The 19,940-nt window shown below is 36.9% G+C and overlaps 1 protein-coding gene and 1 non-coding gene across 2 annotated transcripts in view; both read right to left on the bottom strand.

Annotated features, from left to right (window-relative positions):
* The window catches only part of LOC105003283 (epithelial chloride channel protein), a 33,630-nt gene that overhangs the window by 2,773 nt on the left and 10,917 nt on the right, over positions 1-19,940 (bottom strand). Inside the window, exons 6-13 of the mRNA XM_010860337.1 lie at positions 17,261-17,488; positions 15,953-16,177; positions 8,648-8,825; positions 5,655-5,755; positions 5,088-5,312; positions 4,678-4,948; positions 3,944-4,114; positions 2,471-2,707 (exon numbers count right to left, since the gene is read on the bottom strand). Of these exons, the coding sequence (XP_010858639.1) occupies positions 2,471-2,707; positions 3,944-4,114; positions 4,678-4,948; positions 5,088-5,312; positions 5,655-5,755; positions 8,648-8,825; positions 15,953-16,177; positions 17,261-17,488 (1,636 nt within the window). The remainder of the gene's footprint in view (positions 1-2,470; positions 2,708-3,943; positions 4,115-4,677; positions 4,949-5,087; positions 5,313-5,654; positions 5,756-8,647; positions 8,826-15,952; positions 16,178-17,260; positions 17,489-19,940) is intronic.
* TRNAC-GCA lies at positions 16,326-16,397 on the bottom strand. Its single transcript has one exon. It is a non-coding gene; the product is annotated as a tRNA-Cys (tRNA).

Genomic DNA, 19,940 nt, shown 5'->3' with positions numbered 1-19,940 from the left:
GAAAAAATACTGGAGTGGGTAGCCTATGCCTTCTCCAGGGGATCTTCCCAACCCAGGAATTGAACTGGGGTCTCCTGCATTGCAGGTGAATTCTCTACCAGCTGAGCTACTACAGAAACCCTATATATACATACTTACACACAACGGAATATTAATCAGCCATAAAAAGAATGAGAGCTTGTATTACATGACAACATGGATGGACCTAGAGGGTATTATGCTAAGTGAATTAAGTCAGATAGAAAAGACAAATACCATGTGATTTCATTTATATGTGATATCTAAAAAACAAAACAAATGAACAAATATAACAAAATAGAAATAGACTCATCAGTACAGAGGACAAGTATTTGCCAAATGGGAGGGGAGTGGCAGGAGTGAGTGAAATCTGTAAGGGAGATTAAGAGGTACAAACTTCCAGTTACAAAATAAATGAGTCATGGTGATGAAATGTACAGGATGGAGAATGTAGTCAATAATACTATGGTAACTTTGTATGGTGACAGATGGTATCTAGATTTAAAGTGGTGATCATTTTGTACTGTATAGATACATCAAATCACTATATTATGTATTCAGAGCTAAAATAGTGTTGTAGATCAATTGTACTTTAATAAAAATATTACTTTTTGGCCAAAAATGTTTATTCAGTTGATGCCCAAAATGACAAAATTAGAGGATCATAAAATATTAGAATTATATCTACTTGTTTTAGTAATTCGAGGTCATCTAGTCTGATTTGCATATATGACAGATATGGAAATTGGGTCCCAGTAAATTTAAGTTTTTCATTCAAAATTATATAGGCTATTCATTTATTTTTTGAGATACTGCTACTACCTCCTTTTGTAATGCCTAAGGGTAAAATTTGATAGAACTACAATATCTTCCTATTAGTTACAAGAAAAGAGGGAGATCAGATCTCTTGTATTGTAGGCGTTTGAGGTTAAACACACTGAAGTGCTTTCTTTTTCAATGTGTGTATGAAATACTTTCTTCCTTCTTTTAGTTCCTGTAAGCAAATGGCAACCCACTCTAGTGTTCTTGCCTGGAGAATCCCAGGGACAGAGGAGCCTGGTGGGCTGCCGTCTCTGGGGTCTCACAGAGTTGGACACGACTGAAGCGACTTAGCAGTAGCAGCAGCAGTAGCAGCAAGCAGCATAAGGCATTTATTATGAATCCAGTCTTAATCTAAAAGCTTAATCTTAACTGAATTCAAGTTAGAACTAAACATATAGTCATATAATTTCATTTATGGCTTTTTCAGTGAAAGTATATATATATATTTTCACCATAGTTTTAAGGGTCATATTGTATTTCAGAAGCTATTATGGTAAGAGTCTCAGTACTTAAGTACAAAGAGCTCTTTGTAGGTATTTTATGTTTCCTTTGGCTTCAGAATGACTGTTTTCATTGTGTAATAATAACAAAAAGAAATATAACTACAAAGGAAAAGAAAGATTAAGAAGCATCATTTCTTTTGAGAGCATATAGTGAGGGGTGTATTATAATCCAAGTGAAGGAGCATTGAAAGTCACTTTTAAGCACTGGCAAGCTCTGAGTTAATTGTGTCTGTTGATATGCATATTACTTTCATTTTACCACCTTAAAGGGAAAATAACAAGATTGACTTTACCCCATGAGAATCTTCTACTCTAGCACAATTCTGGAATATGATAGTCATTCAATATTTAATTCAGTTAAATTTAAAGCAAAGCTAAAAGTGATTTAGGCTTTTTGGAATGAGGGCAGTTTATTATGAGGAACTTTGAATGAATGAGATATTTTGGCCTTGAAATTTAATTCAAACTCCATAGCCAAATCTCTGCTCGTGATCCTCTCTCTGGGACATCTTCACCTAAATTTGTTAACTTCTTTCATTCTTCAAGACTAGGTTAGGGATAGTCTTCCCTGAAAAGTTCTTTAATATACCTTGTGATCTTAACCTTCAACTATTAATACAAGTGGCCATCCAATGGTGTATCTCATTATATTCTATAAAATTATCTTTTATTTTCAGGAATTATCTTCTCTACCTAACTGTTGAGAATAAGGTTTATTTCTTAAGAACCTAATAGTGTTTGAAAAGTCAATAAAAGGTCAATGAATGAATGAAATTGTGCAAGTACAGAAATACTGTACTTGCACAGTACAAAAATAGAAAAAATTTTCTTTGTTAGGAAATCAGTCTTCTCAAAGAATTTCTAAGATAGTTCATGTTGTGAGAGGCAGTTTGGTACAACAGAGTCTGATGAGAGTGAGTTAGACTTCTAATTTATTAAATACAGAAGTAATTTGGGCCAATCCATTATCTCTTGGGGCTTAAGTTTTCACATATGAAAACAGGTGACCAATAGTAGACAATCTATACATGTTATTTACAAATAGGACATTAGAAAATTTTGAGCAAATGAAAGCCTGTGAGATTTCTTTTAGTATATAATATTTTAAAATATAATATCACACTTACCTTTTCCTTTATCTAGGACATTGCCAGGGGCTGTCCATGAGAGTTGAATGTGATCTTCTTTAAATTTTGCTTCAAGGTCTATAATTTTATTGGGTGGGAGCACAGAAGGGTGATTACCAGGAGGAGCTCCTGATACAGTAAATGACCCTCCAGAGGTTAGTCTGCTAAAGTCTTCTATTTCAGCTTTTGCCAGGTCATCTTTGACTTCAGGTCTGGGTGGGTTCAGTATAATTTTACCTACCAAAAAAGCAATTTTGTAACTTTTCATATTGCCATATCTATTCTTGTAATCTCATTTGCGGCTGTAGAGGAGTTAATATTGAGTGATAGTAGCAGCTATTGAAAAAGTAATAACTTTTAGGGAAAAAAAGCTTGTTTTATTGGTGTTATTTTAAAATTGATGAGGAGACATTATGAAATATTAGTACTGTTGTTTAACCCATCTGTCTTTATTCTTGACTCTAAATTCTTTGAGGACAAGGATGGCCCCTTATTTATCTCTGTAGCTCTGAAAGTGAAAGTGAAGTTGTGCAGTCGTGTCCGACTCTTAGCGACCCCATGGACTGCAGCCTACCAGGCTCCTCCGTCCATGGGATTTTCCAGGCAGGAGTACTGGAGTGGGGTGCCATTGCCTTCTCCAAAACTGTACTTTAGATGACTTCAATGTTCTATGACCTAGCTGGGCAAAAATCAAGTTATATAAGTGAAACTTAAGATCTGAAGGTTTTCGTTATGTACTCTATTATCATTGATTAGTTCGATATAATGCCTTTGCTTACTGATGTCCAAGAGCATGGGCATTTTATAAAATGAATTACAACATTTAGATTACTTTTGAATTTGGAAAAGCCTAATGTTGATGAAAAGTATAGAGTTCACCTTTAAGGTACAGGAAGCTATAAACAAAAGACTCTACGCTAGAGAATCCTGGGAACAAGACTTTTCTCTTTGTCTTGAACTAACATTTTTGGCTTAAATATGAAGGCATTTGATAAATTTCACAATTTTTAAAGCTCATCAGAATCTCTGTAGCTCTAGTATATAGCAAAAGCTTGCCACAGTAAATTTTTTTTTCAGTGTAATTGAAATGAACTAAGGGAGATGTAAACAAAACTAGGTCCCTCATCATAAATATGGTTTTGAAACATAAAGTTGATTATATAACTCTATACTTAGGTTTTCCATGCTAAGTTGCTTCAGTCATGTCCAACTCTTTGCAACCTCATGGACTGTAGCCAGCCAGGCTTCTTTGTTCAGGGCGATTCTTCAGGCAAGAATACTGGAGTGGGTTGCCATTTCCTCCTCTGGGAGATCTTCCCAACCCAGGGATCGAACTCATGTCTCTTACATCTCCTGCACTGGCAGGTGGGTTCTTTACCACTAGTGCTGCCTCCATGATACCTTTTAATTTGAATGCTTGTCACATATAATTTACCTAGATAAATGACATATTTCTATTTTAATGCCACTTACCATTTTCAATATAGCCTGGTATATACAGGGCTTTGTTCTGTGGTTGTCTTAAACTTAGCCTAGCCGTGTTGTTTCTTGCCTCGGCATGTACTTTTAAACTGTATCTACCATTTCCACGGTAATCTGTAAAATATCTTGAATAGATGCCATCATTCTTGACAGTATCAGCACCTTGATATTGAAGTATAATATTAGATATACCACAAAGTAAAAATGACAACATCAACTGTATATGAGCCCTAGTGATGGAAGCTATTTTGGGGGATAGTAGAGCACAATTTTTTAAGTACATGAATCCAAGAATCAGGCCACTTGGGTTCAAAGTCTTGTTTGGCCACTTGCCAACCTTTGACATTGGAAAAGTCTAATTCATGGTAAACATTCAATTAATATTAGTTATTATTTTTTCATAAGAGAATCCTATCAAAATAAGGAAAATGTAACTAAACTGGAGAAAGCAAATGTAAAACACTGATACTAATGAAAATAGAGAAAAATTGTACTGTTATATGGGAAAAGTAAAATTATTCATAAAATTTAAAGACGATAAATATGCTTATGTTCATGCCTAGACAAGATAACTAAGTGAAAGATTAAAAAATTTTAAAAGCATTACAATTAAATTTAATTCACTTAAAGTACGTTTCTTTGGATATTAGGAACTCCTGACTTCTAAGACATGTGACTGTAGTAGAATTTTAAGTTCAGTGGAAGTTGATGCATATTCTTATTACCTGCACCATTGTCCCAGAGCTCCAGTGTTACTTGATGGCCATCTTCAGTTTCTATAATGGCAGTTACATTGATTCCCAGTACAGGCAAAAACCCTTGACTGACTTGTGCATAAACAATCACTGGGCTAGGGTAGTGTGCTGTATTTTGACTCATGTGAGCTGTTGCAGTTACTGGGGGTGTAGTAGGACTTCTTGCTCGAGTGGTCACTGTCACTGTTAGTATTTGAGGACTGGCATGATTATTTAGAAGGCTGTAAGTCCATGTACCTGTCTGAAAATTAAAAAAACAAACAAACAAACATCTATTTTAGAGCTTTTGTAATATCTTCCCTCTCCTATATGAGATGTTGTCTTCATTTTTTCCTAAAAATTGATTGATAAAGCATGGAGAAAATAAAAAATATTCTTACCTCTGCAATACCAGGTATTCGAAGACGAGCAGAATGAATATTTAGCTTATCTTCTTTGAAATCTGAGGTTTTATATTTCTTTCCTTTTGGATCCTGGAGAAGAATTTCTGGCTTTTTTATTGTCCATGTGACAACAAAGAAAGTGTCATTTCCAATTGTACTATCCACAGGCACCGTACCATTTACCCATTTCTTTTCTGTAATTGCCAAGGCTTTGCTTTCCAACTGTTAACATAAATATAAACAACAAACACGTGAGACTGATTTTGTTATTACAGTTAATAAGATTTCCAAGTTTAGTCAGTTCAGAGAAATTCTAAATATACTTTTAAGATTTCAATTAAAATAACCAAGACTTATGTTGATGTTTATATTGATTAAAAATAGAATCAAAAGAAAAAGTGGCTGTAAGTATCACAAAAAGCAAATTCAGTAGGATGTTTTTCTTCTGGAACCTGAAATGTTTTCAGACAGATGAGTTATTTATTAGAGAAAGAAGTTACTATTTAGGGTAATAAAAATTTGTTACAAGTGTGAAAAGGCAAAGAATTTTTTTAAGATACTGACCTGAATAGTCTGCTGAGTGATACTGCCACTTCTAGATGAAATTCTACTGAACGCATTAGTAAGGCCATTTATGTCTTTATTGGCATAAAACCGATGTCCTCCTAAAATGGAATTTTATTACTTTTATAATACTAATTTTATTTAATTTGAAAAATTTTTACTGAAATATATTTGATTAAAAAATGTTAGTTTCAGGTATGTAGCAAAGTGAATCAGTTATACAAATACATTTATTCATTCTTTTTTTAGATTCTTTTTCCATATAGGACATTACAGAATATTGAGTAGACTTCTCTATGCTATACAGTAGGTCTTTATTTTATATACAGTAGTGTTTATATGTCAATCCTAATTAGAAAGTGAAGAGGAACTAAAAAGCCTCTTGATGAAAGTGAAAGAGGAGAGTGAAAAAGTTGGCTTAAAGCTCAACATTCAGAAAATGAAGATCATGGCATCTGGCCCCATCACTTCATGAGAAATAGATGGGGAAACAGTGGAAACAGTGTCAGACTTTATTTTTTGGGGCTCCAAAATCACTGCAGATGGTGATTGCAGCTATGAAATTAAAAGACGCTTACTCCTTGGAAGAAAAGTTATGCCCAACCTAGATAGCATATTCAAAAGCAGAGACATTACTTTGCCAACAAAGGTCCGTCTAGTCAAGGCTATGGTTTTTCCTGTGGTCATGTATGGATGTGAGAGTTGGACTGTGAAGAAGGCCGTGCACCGAAGAATTGATGCTTTTGAACTGTGGTGTTGGAGAAGACTCTTGAGAGTCCCTTGGACTGCAGGGAGATCCAACCAGTCCATTCTGAAGGAGATCAGCCCTGGGATTTCTTTGGAAGGAATGATGCTAAAGCTGAAACTCCAATACTTTGGCCACCTCATGCGAAGAGTTGACTCATTGGAAAAGACTGATGCTGTGAGGGATTGGGGGCAGGAGGAAAAGGGGACGACAGAGGATGAGATGGCTGGATGGCATCACCAACTCGAATGAGTTTGAGTGAACTCTGGGAGTTGGTGATGGACAGGGAGGCCTGGTGGTTCATGGGGTCGCAAAGAGATGGACACAACTGAGCGACTGAACTGAACCGAACTGAATCTCCTAATTTCTCTCTGCCCAGCTCCTTTTGCCCTTGGTAACTATAAATTTGTTTTCTACATCTGTGACTGTGTTTCTGTTTTGTAAATAAGTTAATTTGTACCATTTTTTTTTTAAAGATTCCACATGTAAGTGATATCATAGATTTGTCTTTCTCTGTCTGACTTACTTCACTCAGTTTGACAATCTCTAGGTCCATCAATGTTGCTGCAAATGGCAGTATTTAGTTCTCTTTTATGGCTGAGTCATATTCCATATGATTCTAATTTTAAGTGGGAAAATCATATTTGATATTATACTCTTATCAGTATACTATAAAATACATTTAAAATTTTCTTTTTAAACTTACAAAAGATGAATTTTCCAGACCTTTGGAACTTTTAGTAAGTCAGTATCCTAGATGTAATCCTGCAATAACTAAACCTTGCTCAAAATATCTTAGAATAAAGAAAAAAACTGGCCAGTTAATATTATTTTAAAATCAATCATTAGATTTAAGTGCTTGCCACATTAGTAAAGCTTATCTAATCACCAAATAATGATATGAAAATTAAAGACAATTTTAAACTAGCTGCTTATTTTCTGGTTATATTAAGATATACCAAAACAATTAGAGAATGACAGTGTAGAATAAAGTAAAATTGATTAAAGAAAGTGAAAGTAAAGTGAAAGTGAAGTCGCTCAGTCGTGTCCAACTCTGTGACCCTGTGGACTGTAGCCCACCAGGCTCCTCCGTCCATGGGATTCTCCAGGCAAGAATACTGAAGTGGGTTGCTATTTCCTTCTCCAGGGGATCTTCCTGACCCAGGGATTGAACCCAGGTCTCCTGAATTGCAGGCAGACGCTTTAACCTCTGAGCCACCATGGAAGCCCTAAAACTGATTAAATGCAGATACTAAATGACGCAAGAGTTAATGAAGAGGGGGATAACTTCAGTGTCAGGAGCTGGAAAAGAGTGGATTGCAGAGAACAAGATTTGGTATTCAGTTCTCTATGCTGTGCTGTGCTTAGTTGCTGGTTGTGTCCGGCTCTCTAGTTGTGTCCAACTCTTTGAGACCCACGGACTGTAGCCTACCAGGCTGTCTGTCCTTGGGGATTCTCCAGGCAAGAATACTAGAGTGGGTTGCCAGCTCCTCCTCCCTGGATCTTCCCAGCCCAGGGATTGAATCTGGGTCTCCCTCATTGTAAGTGGATTCTTAACTATCTGAACCACCAGGGAAGCCCAAGAATAGTGGAGTGGGTAGCCTATCCCTTCTCCAAGGGATTTTCCTGAAACAGGAATCAAACCCAAGTCTCCTGCATTGCAGGTGGATTGTGGATTCTTTACCAGCTGAGCTACCAGGGAAGCCCAGTCTTACTATATTGCCTTGGGTAAATAATTTGTATTCTCTAGATTTTACATTCACTCCTCAATAAAATAGTGCTAGCTGAATCTCTACTGTAATATTGAGCAGGTAAGATACTGAGTAAGAATTTTGGAACTGCAGTTGAGTAAGTCCAGTAACCATGAGAGCAGAGGTCCATCTTGGTGGTAAAAAGTGAAGAGAAATGAGTGAAGACAACACATGTGGACTAATGTTAGAAGAAGCTAGTATAGGTAGAAACAGAGAGAAGTGAAATGAGGTGAGGAAAGATATTAATTTGAAGGATGAAGAGAAGGAAAGGACAGAGATGAATTTTTATTTTTTAATTTTATTTTATTTTTAAACTTTACATAATTGTATTAGTTTTGCCAAATATCAAAATGAATCCGCCACAGGTATACATGTGTAGAGATGAATTTTTTAGGACAGGAAAATTTTGAGCAGTTTATAGTTTAAGGGGAAAGAGTCCCTGGAATGAGAGAAACTGAAAAGGTATTTTCTATTTAAACTCTATTCCAAAGGTTTACCTGTCATATCTGACAGTGTCTCCAGTTCTTTGGCAGCAGAAGGTCCCAGGGCAATGGTGTGAATGATCACACCACTTTGTTTTACCTCCTCAATGCATGAGTGTATTTCATTATCTTCCCCATCGGTTAGTAGTATGATTTCAGAACCAGAAGTGCTCTGTTGACTCTGAATAATTGCCTAATGTTGAAAACCAGACTATTGTTAATAATTAGAGAATATCTTATCTAAATACATATAAACTAAGAATAAACCTTTTCTTTAATTTTGGAAAAGTCTTTAGGCCTATACATCAGAGTAGGCCAAAGGAAACTTCCTGTTGTCATTCTAGGTTGAGCTAGCTTGGAAATGAGTGTAATGTACAATGGTCTTGTAGGTTTCCAAAGGCAGAATGTTAACAGTGCTTTCACATATACTCAAGCTATCCAAGACAGAAAGAATATAACACTTAGAACACTAACACACAATAAATATTCAGTGAGTGCTAACTATTATTATTATCTCAGGAGATACTTGAGGTGGAGCCTGATGACCCAGGCAGTTTTGGTAATTTGCAGACTAGACAGCATTTGTAAAGCCATGACTGAAGGCAGGTGTACAAAGTTAAATGATGTGACTTGTGTCTTTTTACGCATTTTAGTTGATAATTAAAGAATCTTAGGATTTCCTGGAAAAAACATTGACCTGTCACGAAGAAGGAAGTTCATGAATTTATCAAATACTGTAATTTTGGGAGGGTGGTATTTTCCTGATTTTTTACCAAGAGTAGTGGCTAACACAATTTACTCAGAGACATTAAGAGTAAATTCTAGCTCTTCCCTTTGATGAATTGAATAGCTAGTGTTTAGTCTCTCTGTAGTATATGTATATATAAAATATATGTATGCTGCTGCTGCTGCTGCTGCTGCTGCTGCTGCGTTGCTTCAGTCATGTCCGACTCTGTGCAACCCCAGAGACGGCAGCCCACCAAGCTCCCCCGTCCCTGGGATTCTCCAGGCAAGAACACTGGAGTGGGTTGCCATTTCCTTCTCCAATGCATGAAAGTGAAAAGTGAAAGTGAAGTCGCTCAGTCATGTTCAACTCTTCGTGACTCCATGAACTGCAGCCCACCAGGCTCCTCCATCCATGGGATTCTCCAGGCAAGAGTACTGGAGTGGGGTGCCATTGCCTTCTCCAAAATATGAATATAATTAATATTTATAATAAAGTTCTATAAAGAGTTCAGTGTAATTATTACTTTTTTGAACTTTGGAGTAAGAAAGACCAGGTTTTGATCATGGTTTTGCCAATTACTGATTATATGACCTTGAGAAAGATATTTAATTACTCTGTACCTCAGTTTCTTTATGTGCAAAATAGGCATAATAATAGTGCCTGATTAAAAATTAATGGTAGCAATAAAGTAAGATTATGAATGAAAAGCATTTAACATAGGCACTACTGTAGAATATGCTCAATAAATTTCAGATATTATTGTTATGATTCTGTAAGTAAAAGCTTATATGATTTCATTACATAAGTAATTAAGAGGTTTTTATTTGTTTGAATGTAATTTGACATAATCTCTTCAGCAATAGTCTGTGGTCAAAATGTCATATGACACATATCAAAACATTAAGAAAAACTTATGAACCAATATGTGCAAACATTATAACACATTCTCAAGATATAGTGCAGTCATATTTTAGAATTGAATAAACATATATAAGAATTATAATTTTTAATAGCAATCCTTCCTTGAGTACTTGCGTATCATTTTTATTGAATTATAGTTGATTTACAATGTTATATTAGTTTCAGGTATACAACATAGTAATTTACTATTCTATGAATTATACTGTAAAGTCATTACAAAATAATGGCTATATTTCTCTGTGCTATACAATATATCCTGTTGTGTATTCATTTTATATATAGTAATTTATATTTCTTAATACCATACCCTTATCTTGCACCTTCCCCTCTTCTCTCCCCATTGGTTACCACTAGATTGTTCTCTATATCTGTGAGCCTGTTTTGCTATATACATGATGTTTGTATAATTTTTTGGGTCCTACATATAATTGATAATAGAGTTTTTGTCTTTCTCTGCTTGACTTATTTTATTAAGCATCGTACCCTCTAGGTCCATCCACATTGTTACAAATGGCAGAATCTCATATTGCTGAGTAATAGTCCACTGTATATGTGTATAAATACATACATACACACTAAATCTTATTTATTCATTCATCTCTTGATAGACACTTGGTTTGCTGCTATATCTAGGCTATTATAAATGATGCTGCCATGAACATTAGGGGAACACTTATTTATCTGACATATTTCTTGCAATTAAATAAGTACTATTGCTTTTTTTCCTTCAAAGAAAAAGGAGTGCTAGAAGGCAAAGTAGTTGTCTGAAGAGGCTTTACAAAGAGCTGAGGAAAGAAGAGAAGTGAAAAGTAAAGGAGAAAGGAAAAGATACACTCAACTGAATGCAGAGTTCCAGAGAATAGCAAGGAGAGCTAAGAAGGCCTTCTTAAATTAACAATGTAAAGAAATAGAGGAAAACAATAGACTGGAAAAGACTAGAGACCTCTTCAAGAAAATGGAGATATCAAGGGAACATTTCATGCAAGGATGGGTACAGTAAAGAACAAAGTGCTAAGGACCTAACCAAAGCATAAGAGATTAAGAAGAGGTGGCGAGAATATACAGAGGAACTATACAAAAAAGATATTAATGGCACTGATTACCCTGATACTGTGGTAACTCACCTAGAGATGGACATCCTGGAGTGTGAAGTCAAGTGGGCTTAGGAAGCTTTACTATGAACAAAGCTAGTGGAGGTGATAGAGGTACAACTGAACTATTTCAAATCCTAAAAGATGATGCTGTTAAAATGTTGCACTCAGTACTTCAGCAAATTTGGAAAACTCAGCCGTAGCCACAAGACTGGAAAAGGTCAGTTTTCATTCCAATCCCAAAGAAAGGCAATGCCAAAGTATGTTTAAACTACTGAATAATTGTGCTCATTTCACATACTGGTAAAGTTATGCCAAAATCCTTCAAGTTGGCTTCAGTAGTATGTGAACCAAAAACTTTCAGATGTACAAACTGAATTTAGAAAAGGCAGAGGAATCAGAAGTCAAATTGCCAACATCCATTGGATCATGAAAAAAACAAAGGAATTAAAAAAAATCTGCTTCATTGACTATGCTAAAGCCTTTGATTGTGTGGATCACAACAACTGTGGAAAATTCTGAAAGAGATGGGAATACTAGACCACCTTACCTGCCTCCTGAGAAACCTGTATGCAGGTCAAGAAGCAACAGTTAGAACCTTACATGGAACAACTGACTGGTTTCAAATTGGGAAAAGAGTGTGACAAGACTGCTTATTTAACTTATATACAGAGTACATTATGCTAAATGCTGGGTTGAATTAATCACAAGCTAGAATCAAGATTGCTGGGAGAAATATCAACAACCTCTGATAAGCACATGATACCACTCAAATGGCAGAAAATGAAGAGGAACTAAAGACCCTCTTGATGTGAGTGGAAGAAGAGAGTGAAAAAACTCGCTCGAAACTCAGCATTCAAAAAACTAAGGTCGTGGCATCTGGTCACATCACTTCATGGCAAATAGAAGGGGAAAAAGTGGAAACAGTGACAGATTTTATTTTCCTGGGCTCCAAAACCACTGCAGACAGTGACTGCAGCCATGAAATTAAAAAAAATGTTTGCTCCTTAGCAAAAGAGACACAGATGTAAAGAACAAACTTTTGGACTATGTGGGAGAAGACAAGGGTGGGATGATTTGAGAGAATAGCATTGAAACATGTATATTGCCATATGTAAAACAGATGACCAGTGCAAGTTTGATGCATGAAGCAGTGTACTCAAAGCCTCTGGGGCAACCCAGAGGGATGGGATGGGGAGGGAGGTGGGAGGAGTGTTCAGGATGGGGGGAACATGTGCACCTGTGGCTGATTCATGTCGATGTAGGCAGAAACCACCACAATATTGTAAAGTAATTATCCTCCAATTTAAATAAATAATTAATAAAAAGATGCTTACTTCTTGAAAGGAAATCTATGAAAAACCTAGAAAACATATTTAAAAGCAAAGACATCACTTTGCTGACAAAACTCAGTCTAGTCAAAGTTATGGTTTTTCCAGTAGTCATGTACAGTTGTGAGAGCTAGACCATAAAGAAGGCTGAATGCTGAAGAATTGATATTTCTGAATTGTGGTGCTGGAGAAGACTCCTGAGTGTCCCTTGGACTGCAAGGAGATCAAATTAGTCAATGCTAAAGGGAATCAACCCTGAATATTCACTGGAAGGACTGATGCTGAAGCTGAAGCTCCAGTACTTTGGCCATCTGGTGTGAAGAGCCAACTCATTGGAAAACACTTTGATGCTGGGAAAAATTGAAGGCAAAAGGAGAAGGGGGTGGCAGAGGATGAGATGGTTAGATAGCACCACTGACTCATGGACATGAATTTGAGCAAACTTTGGGAGATAATAGAGGAAAGAGGAGCCTGGTGTGCTGCAGTCCATGTGGTCACAAAGAGTTGGATACGACTTAGTGACTGAACAAGAACAACAAGTATTACTTCTCATATTCCATTAATTGAGAAAACTGAGATTTTTTTGAGTTGAGTAACTCACCCAAGGTCATTTAGCTAGGGAATAATAGAATTACAGTCCCAGGTTTGTCTGGATCTGGAACTTGTGTATTTTCTTAAACCTATATGCTTTACAGAAAATAAACATCATGAGGAAATCTAGGAGTTTGCATTAACTAGTGGCCCAGATGAGAGTAATAATCTCTACTTTTTAGCTGAGGCAGTGAGAGGATCAGGGAAGGGAAACAATTTTCTGTTTTTTTGACTGAAGGAATATAAATAGGCTTAAACAGAGGCTATCTTAGGTTGGAAGAGATTCAGATGAGTACTGGAGGCAGTTTAATATAATGCTCAAAAAGTTGCTCACAACTTTTGATTTCACAATTTTTATTTCAATAAACTTCTACCTATGTGTTGTGAGTTTCATACTATACTTGAGCAACTACCTCTATTTTTGTGATTTTAAATGTCAATTTAATTGGATGAACTGGGGTTTTCTTTATCCATAATATAAAAATATTAGTAATCTCCCTCATCTAAAATCCCTTTAACAGCATTATTTTATCCTCATAGAAATTTGGACTTTGGAATGATCAAGAAATGAAGACTTTCTCAATAAAATCATGATGATTATGTTTACATAGAATTTTTCTTCCCTTTAACCACTCCTCAGTGCAATGTAGTACCTTAGGAGTAAGAACAATAGGCAATAGAATGTCTTTAAAAATTATTTAAATGAGAGTTCAAGATGACAGAGTAGAAGGATGTGTGCTCATCTCCTCCTGTGAGAAAACCAAAATCTCAACTAGTTGTTGAACAGCCATCAACAGGAAGATGCTGGAACCCACCAAAAAAAGATACCCAACATCCCCCCTTGGCATAAGCCCTCTTGGAGGTCACCATTAACCCTAGGGCCTGTAGACCCCAAGGCTGGGTTGCCTCAGGCCAAACAACTAACAGAGAGGGAGCACAACTCTACCCATCAGCAGATAATTGGGTTGAAATTTATTGAGCAAGGCCGTGCCCACCAGTGCAAGACCCAGTTTTTCCCACTGCCAGTCCCTCCCATCAGGAAGCTTACACAAGCCTCTTAGCCTCCTCCATCAGAACGCAAGACAGAAGAAGCAATAAGAACCACAATCCCACAGCTAGAACAAAAGCCACATTACAGAAAGTTAGTCAGGATGACAAAGCAAAAGGTTATATCCCAGATGAGGGGACAAGATAAAACCCCAGAAAAATACTAAATGTTGTGGAGATAGGCAACCTCCCAGAAAAATAATTCAGAATAATGAAAGTGAAGATGATCCAGGATCTCGGGAACAATGGTGAAGATGCAAAAAATGTTTACCAAAGACCTATAAGAACTAAAGAACAAACAGAGATGAATAATACACTAGAAGGAGTCAGTAGCAGAATAACTGAGGCAGGAGAACGGATAAATGACCTGGAGGACAGAATGGTGGAAATCACTCCCATAGAACAGAATATATAAAAAAGAATGAAAAAAAAAAGAAGATAGCCTAAGAGACCCCTGGGATAGCATTAAACACACCAACATTCACATTTTGAGGGTCCCAGAAGTAGAAGAGAGAGAGGAAGGACCTGAGAAAATATTTGAAGAGATAATAACTGAAACTTCCCTAACATGAGAATGGAAATAGTCAACCAAGCCCAGAAAGCACAGAGCGTCCCAGGCAGGATAAACCCAAGGAGGAACACACTGAAACACATAGTAATCAAACTGACAAAAATTAAAGACAAGGTAGAATATTTAAAACAACAAGGAAAAATGACCAATAACATACAAGAGAACTCCCATCAGGTTATCAGGTGATTTCTCAACAGTAACTCTACAAACCAGAAGGGAATGACATGATATATTTAAAGTGATGAAAGGGAAGAATCTACATCCAAGAATATTCTACATAACAAGGCTCTCATTCAGATTTGATGGAGAAAACAAAAGCTTTCCAGATAAGCAAAAGTTGAGAATATTCAGTGCCACCAAACCAGCTTTACAACAAATGCTAAAGGAACTTGTAGGCAGAAACCAAGACAAGGAAAAGACCTACAAAAAATAAACCCAAAATAATTAAGAAAATGGTAATAGGACCATATGAAAGTGAAAGTGAAAGTTGCCCAGTCATGTCCGACTCTTTGCAACCCCATGGACTATACAGTCCGTGGAATTCTCTAGGCCAGAATACTGGAGTGGGTAGCCTTTCCCTTCTCCAGGGAATCTTCCCAACCCAAAGATCCAACCCAGGTCTCCTGCACTGCAGGCGGACTCTTTACCAGCTGAGCCACAAGGGAAGCCCGTACATATCCATAATTACCTTAAATGTAAATGGATTAAATGCATCAACTAAAAGATGTAGACTGGCTGGGCAGATAAAAACATGTGCATGTAGGTACTTCCACTTAGCACATCACTCTGCTTGACCCCCCCAAACTGTATGTAATTGCTTTATATTGTTAGTTTAATCATGTCCCGATTATGGCCTGCAATTGTAATTATCTTTTATTTTTTGTCTGGCTATTGATTGTGTAAACAGATAAACGTCTTTTACTATTGAAAAAAATTATTTAAATGAGAGACCTGTATGCTCATGACCCTTGTAAGAGAGCTGGACAATATTAAAAGTAATAATAAATGCAAATGATACTTATAAAAGCATTTTTATTTTACCTGAAATCCTGCTTTGAGCCCCCTACAAATTGAAGTTCCACCATTAGCTACTTGAGGCAGATTTGCAGTGATATTTTCATAAACATTATCATCAGTTATTTTTGTTAGATTATTTCGGATTTCAGCAACACTGTCAAATGTAACCATCCCAACCAAGGATCCCTTTTCAATAATTTGAATCAAGAATAATTCTGCTGCTTGATTCATTCGAAAGAGACGATCTTCCTGTAAGAAAAGAAAGTGAAAATGAAGTCGCTCAGTTGTGTCCGACTCTTTGCGACCCCGTGGACTGTAGCCTACCAGGCTCTTCCCTCCATGGGATTCTCCAGGCAAGAATACTGGAGTGGGTTGCCATTTCTTTCTCCAGGGGATCTTCCCGACCCAGGGATCAAACCTGGGTCTCCTGCATTGCAGGCAGGTGCTTTAACCTCTGAGCCACCAGGGAAGCCCCTATTTGTTTTAATATCCCTGACAAATTCTTATAATTTAAACTAAAGGGATTAAATAATTCCAGTAATCACTGAATCAATTATTGTGGCATGTCTGAACAATCCCCGAGTTTCCTCCAATCTTGACAGACTGGTGAAAAGAAAGTTCATGGCCAGAGAGCATGGTAATAATTGATTACTGTATTTTAGCATTTAACTTCATTATATTAAAAAGAAATATTAAAGAAAAACTTAAAAAGTCAGTCATGTCATACTTGGGAAAGCCCTGAAAATGTATACTATCTTCTTTAACAAAGGAAATAATTTAAAATGCACACAAAAATGTTTGTTGCAGTGTAATTTTTGATAAGTTGAAAATCATCAAAATGTCCATTAATGAGGAGTTATTTGACTAAATTATAGTTTGTGCATATGATACAATCATTAAAATATGTCTCATGGAATCATTTTTTCCCCTGGGGAGTGTTTAAGGTATAGTAAGTAAAAAATCATATTGTGAAATATTATGTAAGATAATCACATTTTTGAGAAGGAAATACAAGTGCATACACAGAAACAAAGAATTATGCTCAGTGGTGGAATCATGAGTGATTTTCATTTTTTCTTTTTGTTCAGTTATATTATTTCTTGTTAGAACTAAAAGTTAGAATAAATGTCATCCATAATCCAATAACCTTAATATAAAAATTACTTTTATTTTAGTATTTTATCTTCTAGTGCTTGTCCATACAAAATCATTGATTAAAATTTATTAGAATAATAAATTTTAGTTAGCTTAGTAAAACTAAACCTAAGATTAAATTATACATCTATTAGCTTAAATATCTAATTTAAAAGAGCTAAAAAATAAAAATCTTACTGAAGACATGCTTCCAGATTTATCAAGTACCAAACAAACTACTCGCTGTTTGGACTTGAGCAATGAAAATGTAGGTTGAGTCGGTGGATTCATTTCTGTCATGGGAGATGTATTTTGAAAGTCAGTAGAGTTCATGATTACATCCCATGTGCTTTTGCCATTGCACATTTTGTTTTGTAGGTTTGGAGCTTCCACATTGTGTGTTTTTTCTGTACAAAATTCAGTCACCTGGAAAAAAATCAATTGAAAGACAATTATACAGTAACTGATGCATTACCTCCCTTTCCAAATATACAGCTGGCTGTGTTATACATCCTTCACAGATTTTATCTCCTGCTAATTAACAATTATTTCATAATCTAACATTCTCACATCTGTTTTGCATACTTTAGTGGAGAAAAAGCAAAGTAAAATCATATGCACTGGAAAATTATTTGGTAATTTTTTTAGTTATGGATGTCTGACTCTTTGTGACCCCATGGACTATAGCCTGCCAGAATCCTCTGTCCATGGAATTCTCCAGGCAAGAATACTGGAGTGGGTAGCCATTCCCTTCTCCAGGGAATCTTTCTGACTCAGAGATTGAACCCAGGTCTTCTGCATTGCAGGCATATTCTTCACCATCTGAGTTACCAGGGAAGTCCTTGGGGGATGATGGTGGCTTACATCATCTTAACTGCTTAAGTTAACTTCTTACTTTCCCTTGTAGACTCTTGGGGAATCCAAGCTTTGAAATAAGTTTAATGGAAAAAGGGGTAGGATTTGTAGTAATTTCTAGCTGACCCCTAAGAGTAGGCTAAAGAAAATAGCCTTCTTTAATTGCCTAAGTATTTGCTATCTTTTTATAATTTATTGGAAAACTTGAAAACAAATATGTAACAATGTTACATTGTTACATTGTTACTCTGAATGTTACTGGCTCTGTGAACTCAGAAATAAATAATACTCCTGAAAAAGTAATGACAATGTGGGAAGAAAGAAAAGAAATGTGATGCCTCCTTAGGAAGCATCACTACGAACAAAGCTAGTGGAGGTGATAGAATTGCAGTTGAGCTGTTTCAAATCCTAAAAGATGATGCTGTGAAAAGTGCTGCATGCAATGTGCCATCAAATTTGGAAAACTCAACAGTGGCCACAGGACTGGAAAAAGTCAGTTTTCATTCCAATCCCAAAGAAAGGCAATGCCAAAGAATGCTCAAACTACCGCACAATTGCACTCATCTCCCACGCTAGTAAAGTAATGCTGAAAATTCTCCAAGCCAGGCTTCAGCAGTACGTGAACCGTGAACTTCCAGATGTTCAAGCTGGTTTTAGAAAAGGCAGAGGAACCAGAGATCAAATTGCCAACATCCGCTGGATCATGGAAAAAGCAAGAGAGTTCCAGAAAAACATCTATTTCTGCTTTATTGACTATGTCAAAGCCTTTGACTGTGTGGATCACAATAAACTGTGGAAAATTCTGAAAGAGATGGGAATACCAGACCACCTGACCTGCCTCCTGAGAAGTCTGTATGCAGATCAAGAAGCAACAGGTAGAACTGGACATGGAACAACAGACTGGTTCCAAATCGGGAAAGGAGTACGTCAAAGCTGTATATTGTCACCCTGCTTAATTATATGCAAAGTACATCATGAGAAACGCTGGGCTGGATGAGACACAAGCTAGAATCAAGGTTGCTAGGAGAAATATCAATAACCTCAGATATGCAGACTGACACCACCCTTATGGCAGAAAGTGAAGAACTAAAGAGCCTCTTGATGAAAATGAAAGAGGAGAGTGAAAAAGCTGGCTTAAAACTCAACATTGAAAAAACTAAGATCATGGCATCTGTTCCCATCACTTCATGGCAAATAGATGGGGAAACAGTGGAAAGAATGGCTGACTTTTTTGGGGGGAGCTCCAAAACCGCTACAGATGGTGATTGCAGCCATGAAATTAAAAGACACTAACTCCTTGGACCAACCTAGACAGCATATTAAAAAGCAGAGACATTACTTTGCTGACAAAGGTCTGTCTAGTCAAAGCTATGGTTTTTCCAGTAGTTATGTATGTATGTGATAGCTGGACTATCAGAAAGCTGAGCGCCGAAGAATTGATGCTTTTGAACTGTGGTGTTGGAGAAGGCTCTTGAGAGTCTCTTGGACTGCAAGGAGATCCAACCTATCCATCCTAAAGGAAATCAGTCCTGAATATTCATTGGAAGGACTGATGCTGAAGCAGAAACTTCAATACTTTGGCCACCTAATGTAAAGAACTGACTCATTTGAAAAGACCCTGTTGCTGGGAAAGATTGGAGGCGGGAGGAGAAGGGGATGACAGAGGATACGATGGTTGGATGGCATCACAGACTCCATGGACATGAGTTTGAGTAAGCTCTGGGAGTTGGTGATGGACAGGGAAGCCTGGTGTGCTGCAGTGCATTGGGTCACAAAGAGTCGGACACGACTGAGCCACTGAACTGAACTGAACTGGTGAGTCATGTCCAGTAATTCTGCCAAATGATGTTCTATTACTATGCTGCTGCTGCTGCTAAGTCGCTTCAGTCGTGTCCGACTCTGCGCGACCCCATAGACGGCACCCCACCAGGCTCCGCCGTCCCTGGGATTCTCCAGGGAAGAACACTGGAGTGGGTTGCCATTTCCTTCTCCAATGCATGCAAGTGAAAAGTGAAAGTGAAGT

This window comes from Bison bison, unplaced genomic scaffold (genome assembly GCF_000754665.1).
Source record: "Bison bison bison isolate TAMUID 2011002044 unplaced genomic scaffold, Bison_UMD1.0 scf7180017864466, whole genome shotgun sequence".
Classification (NCBI taxonomy): Eukaryota; Metazoa; Chordata; class Mammalia; order Artiodactyla; family Bovidae; genus Bison; species Bison bison.
The sequence above is the reverse complement of the archived record's forward strand: the minus strand, read 5'-3'. Positions and strand labels throughout refer to the sequence as shown.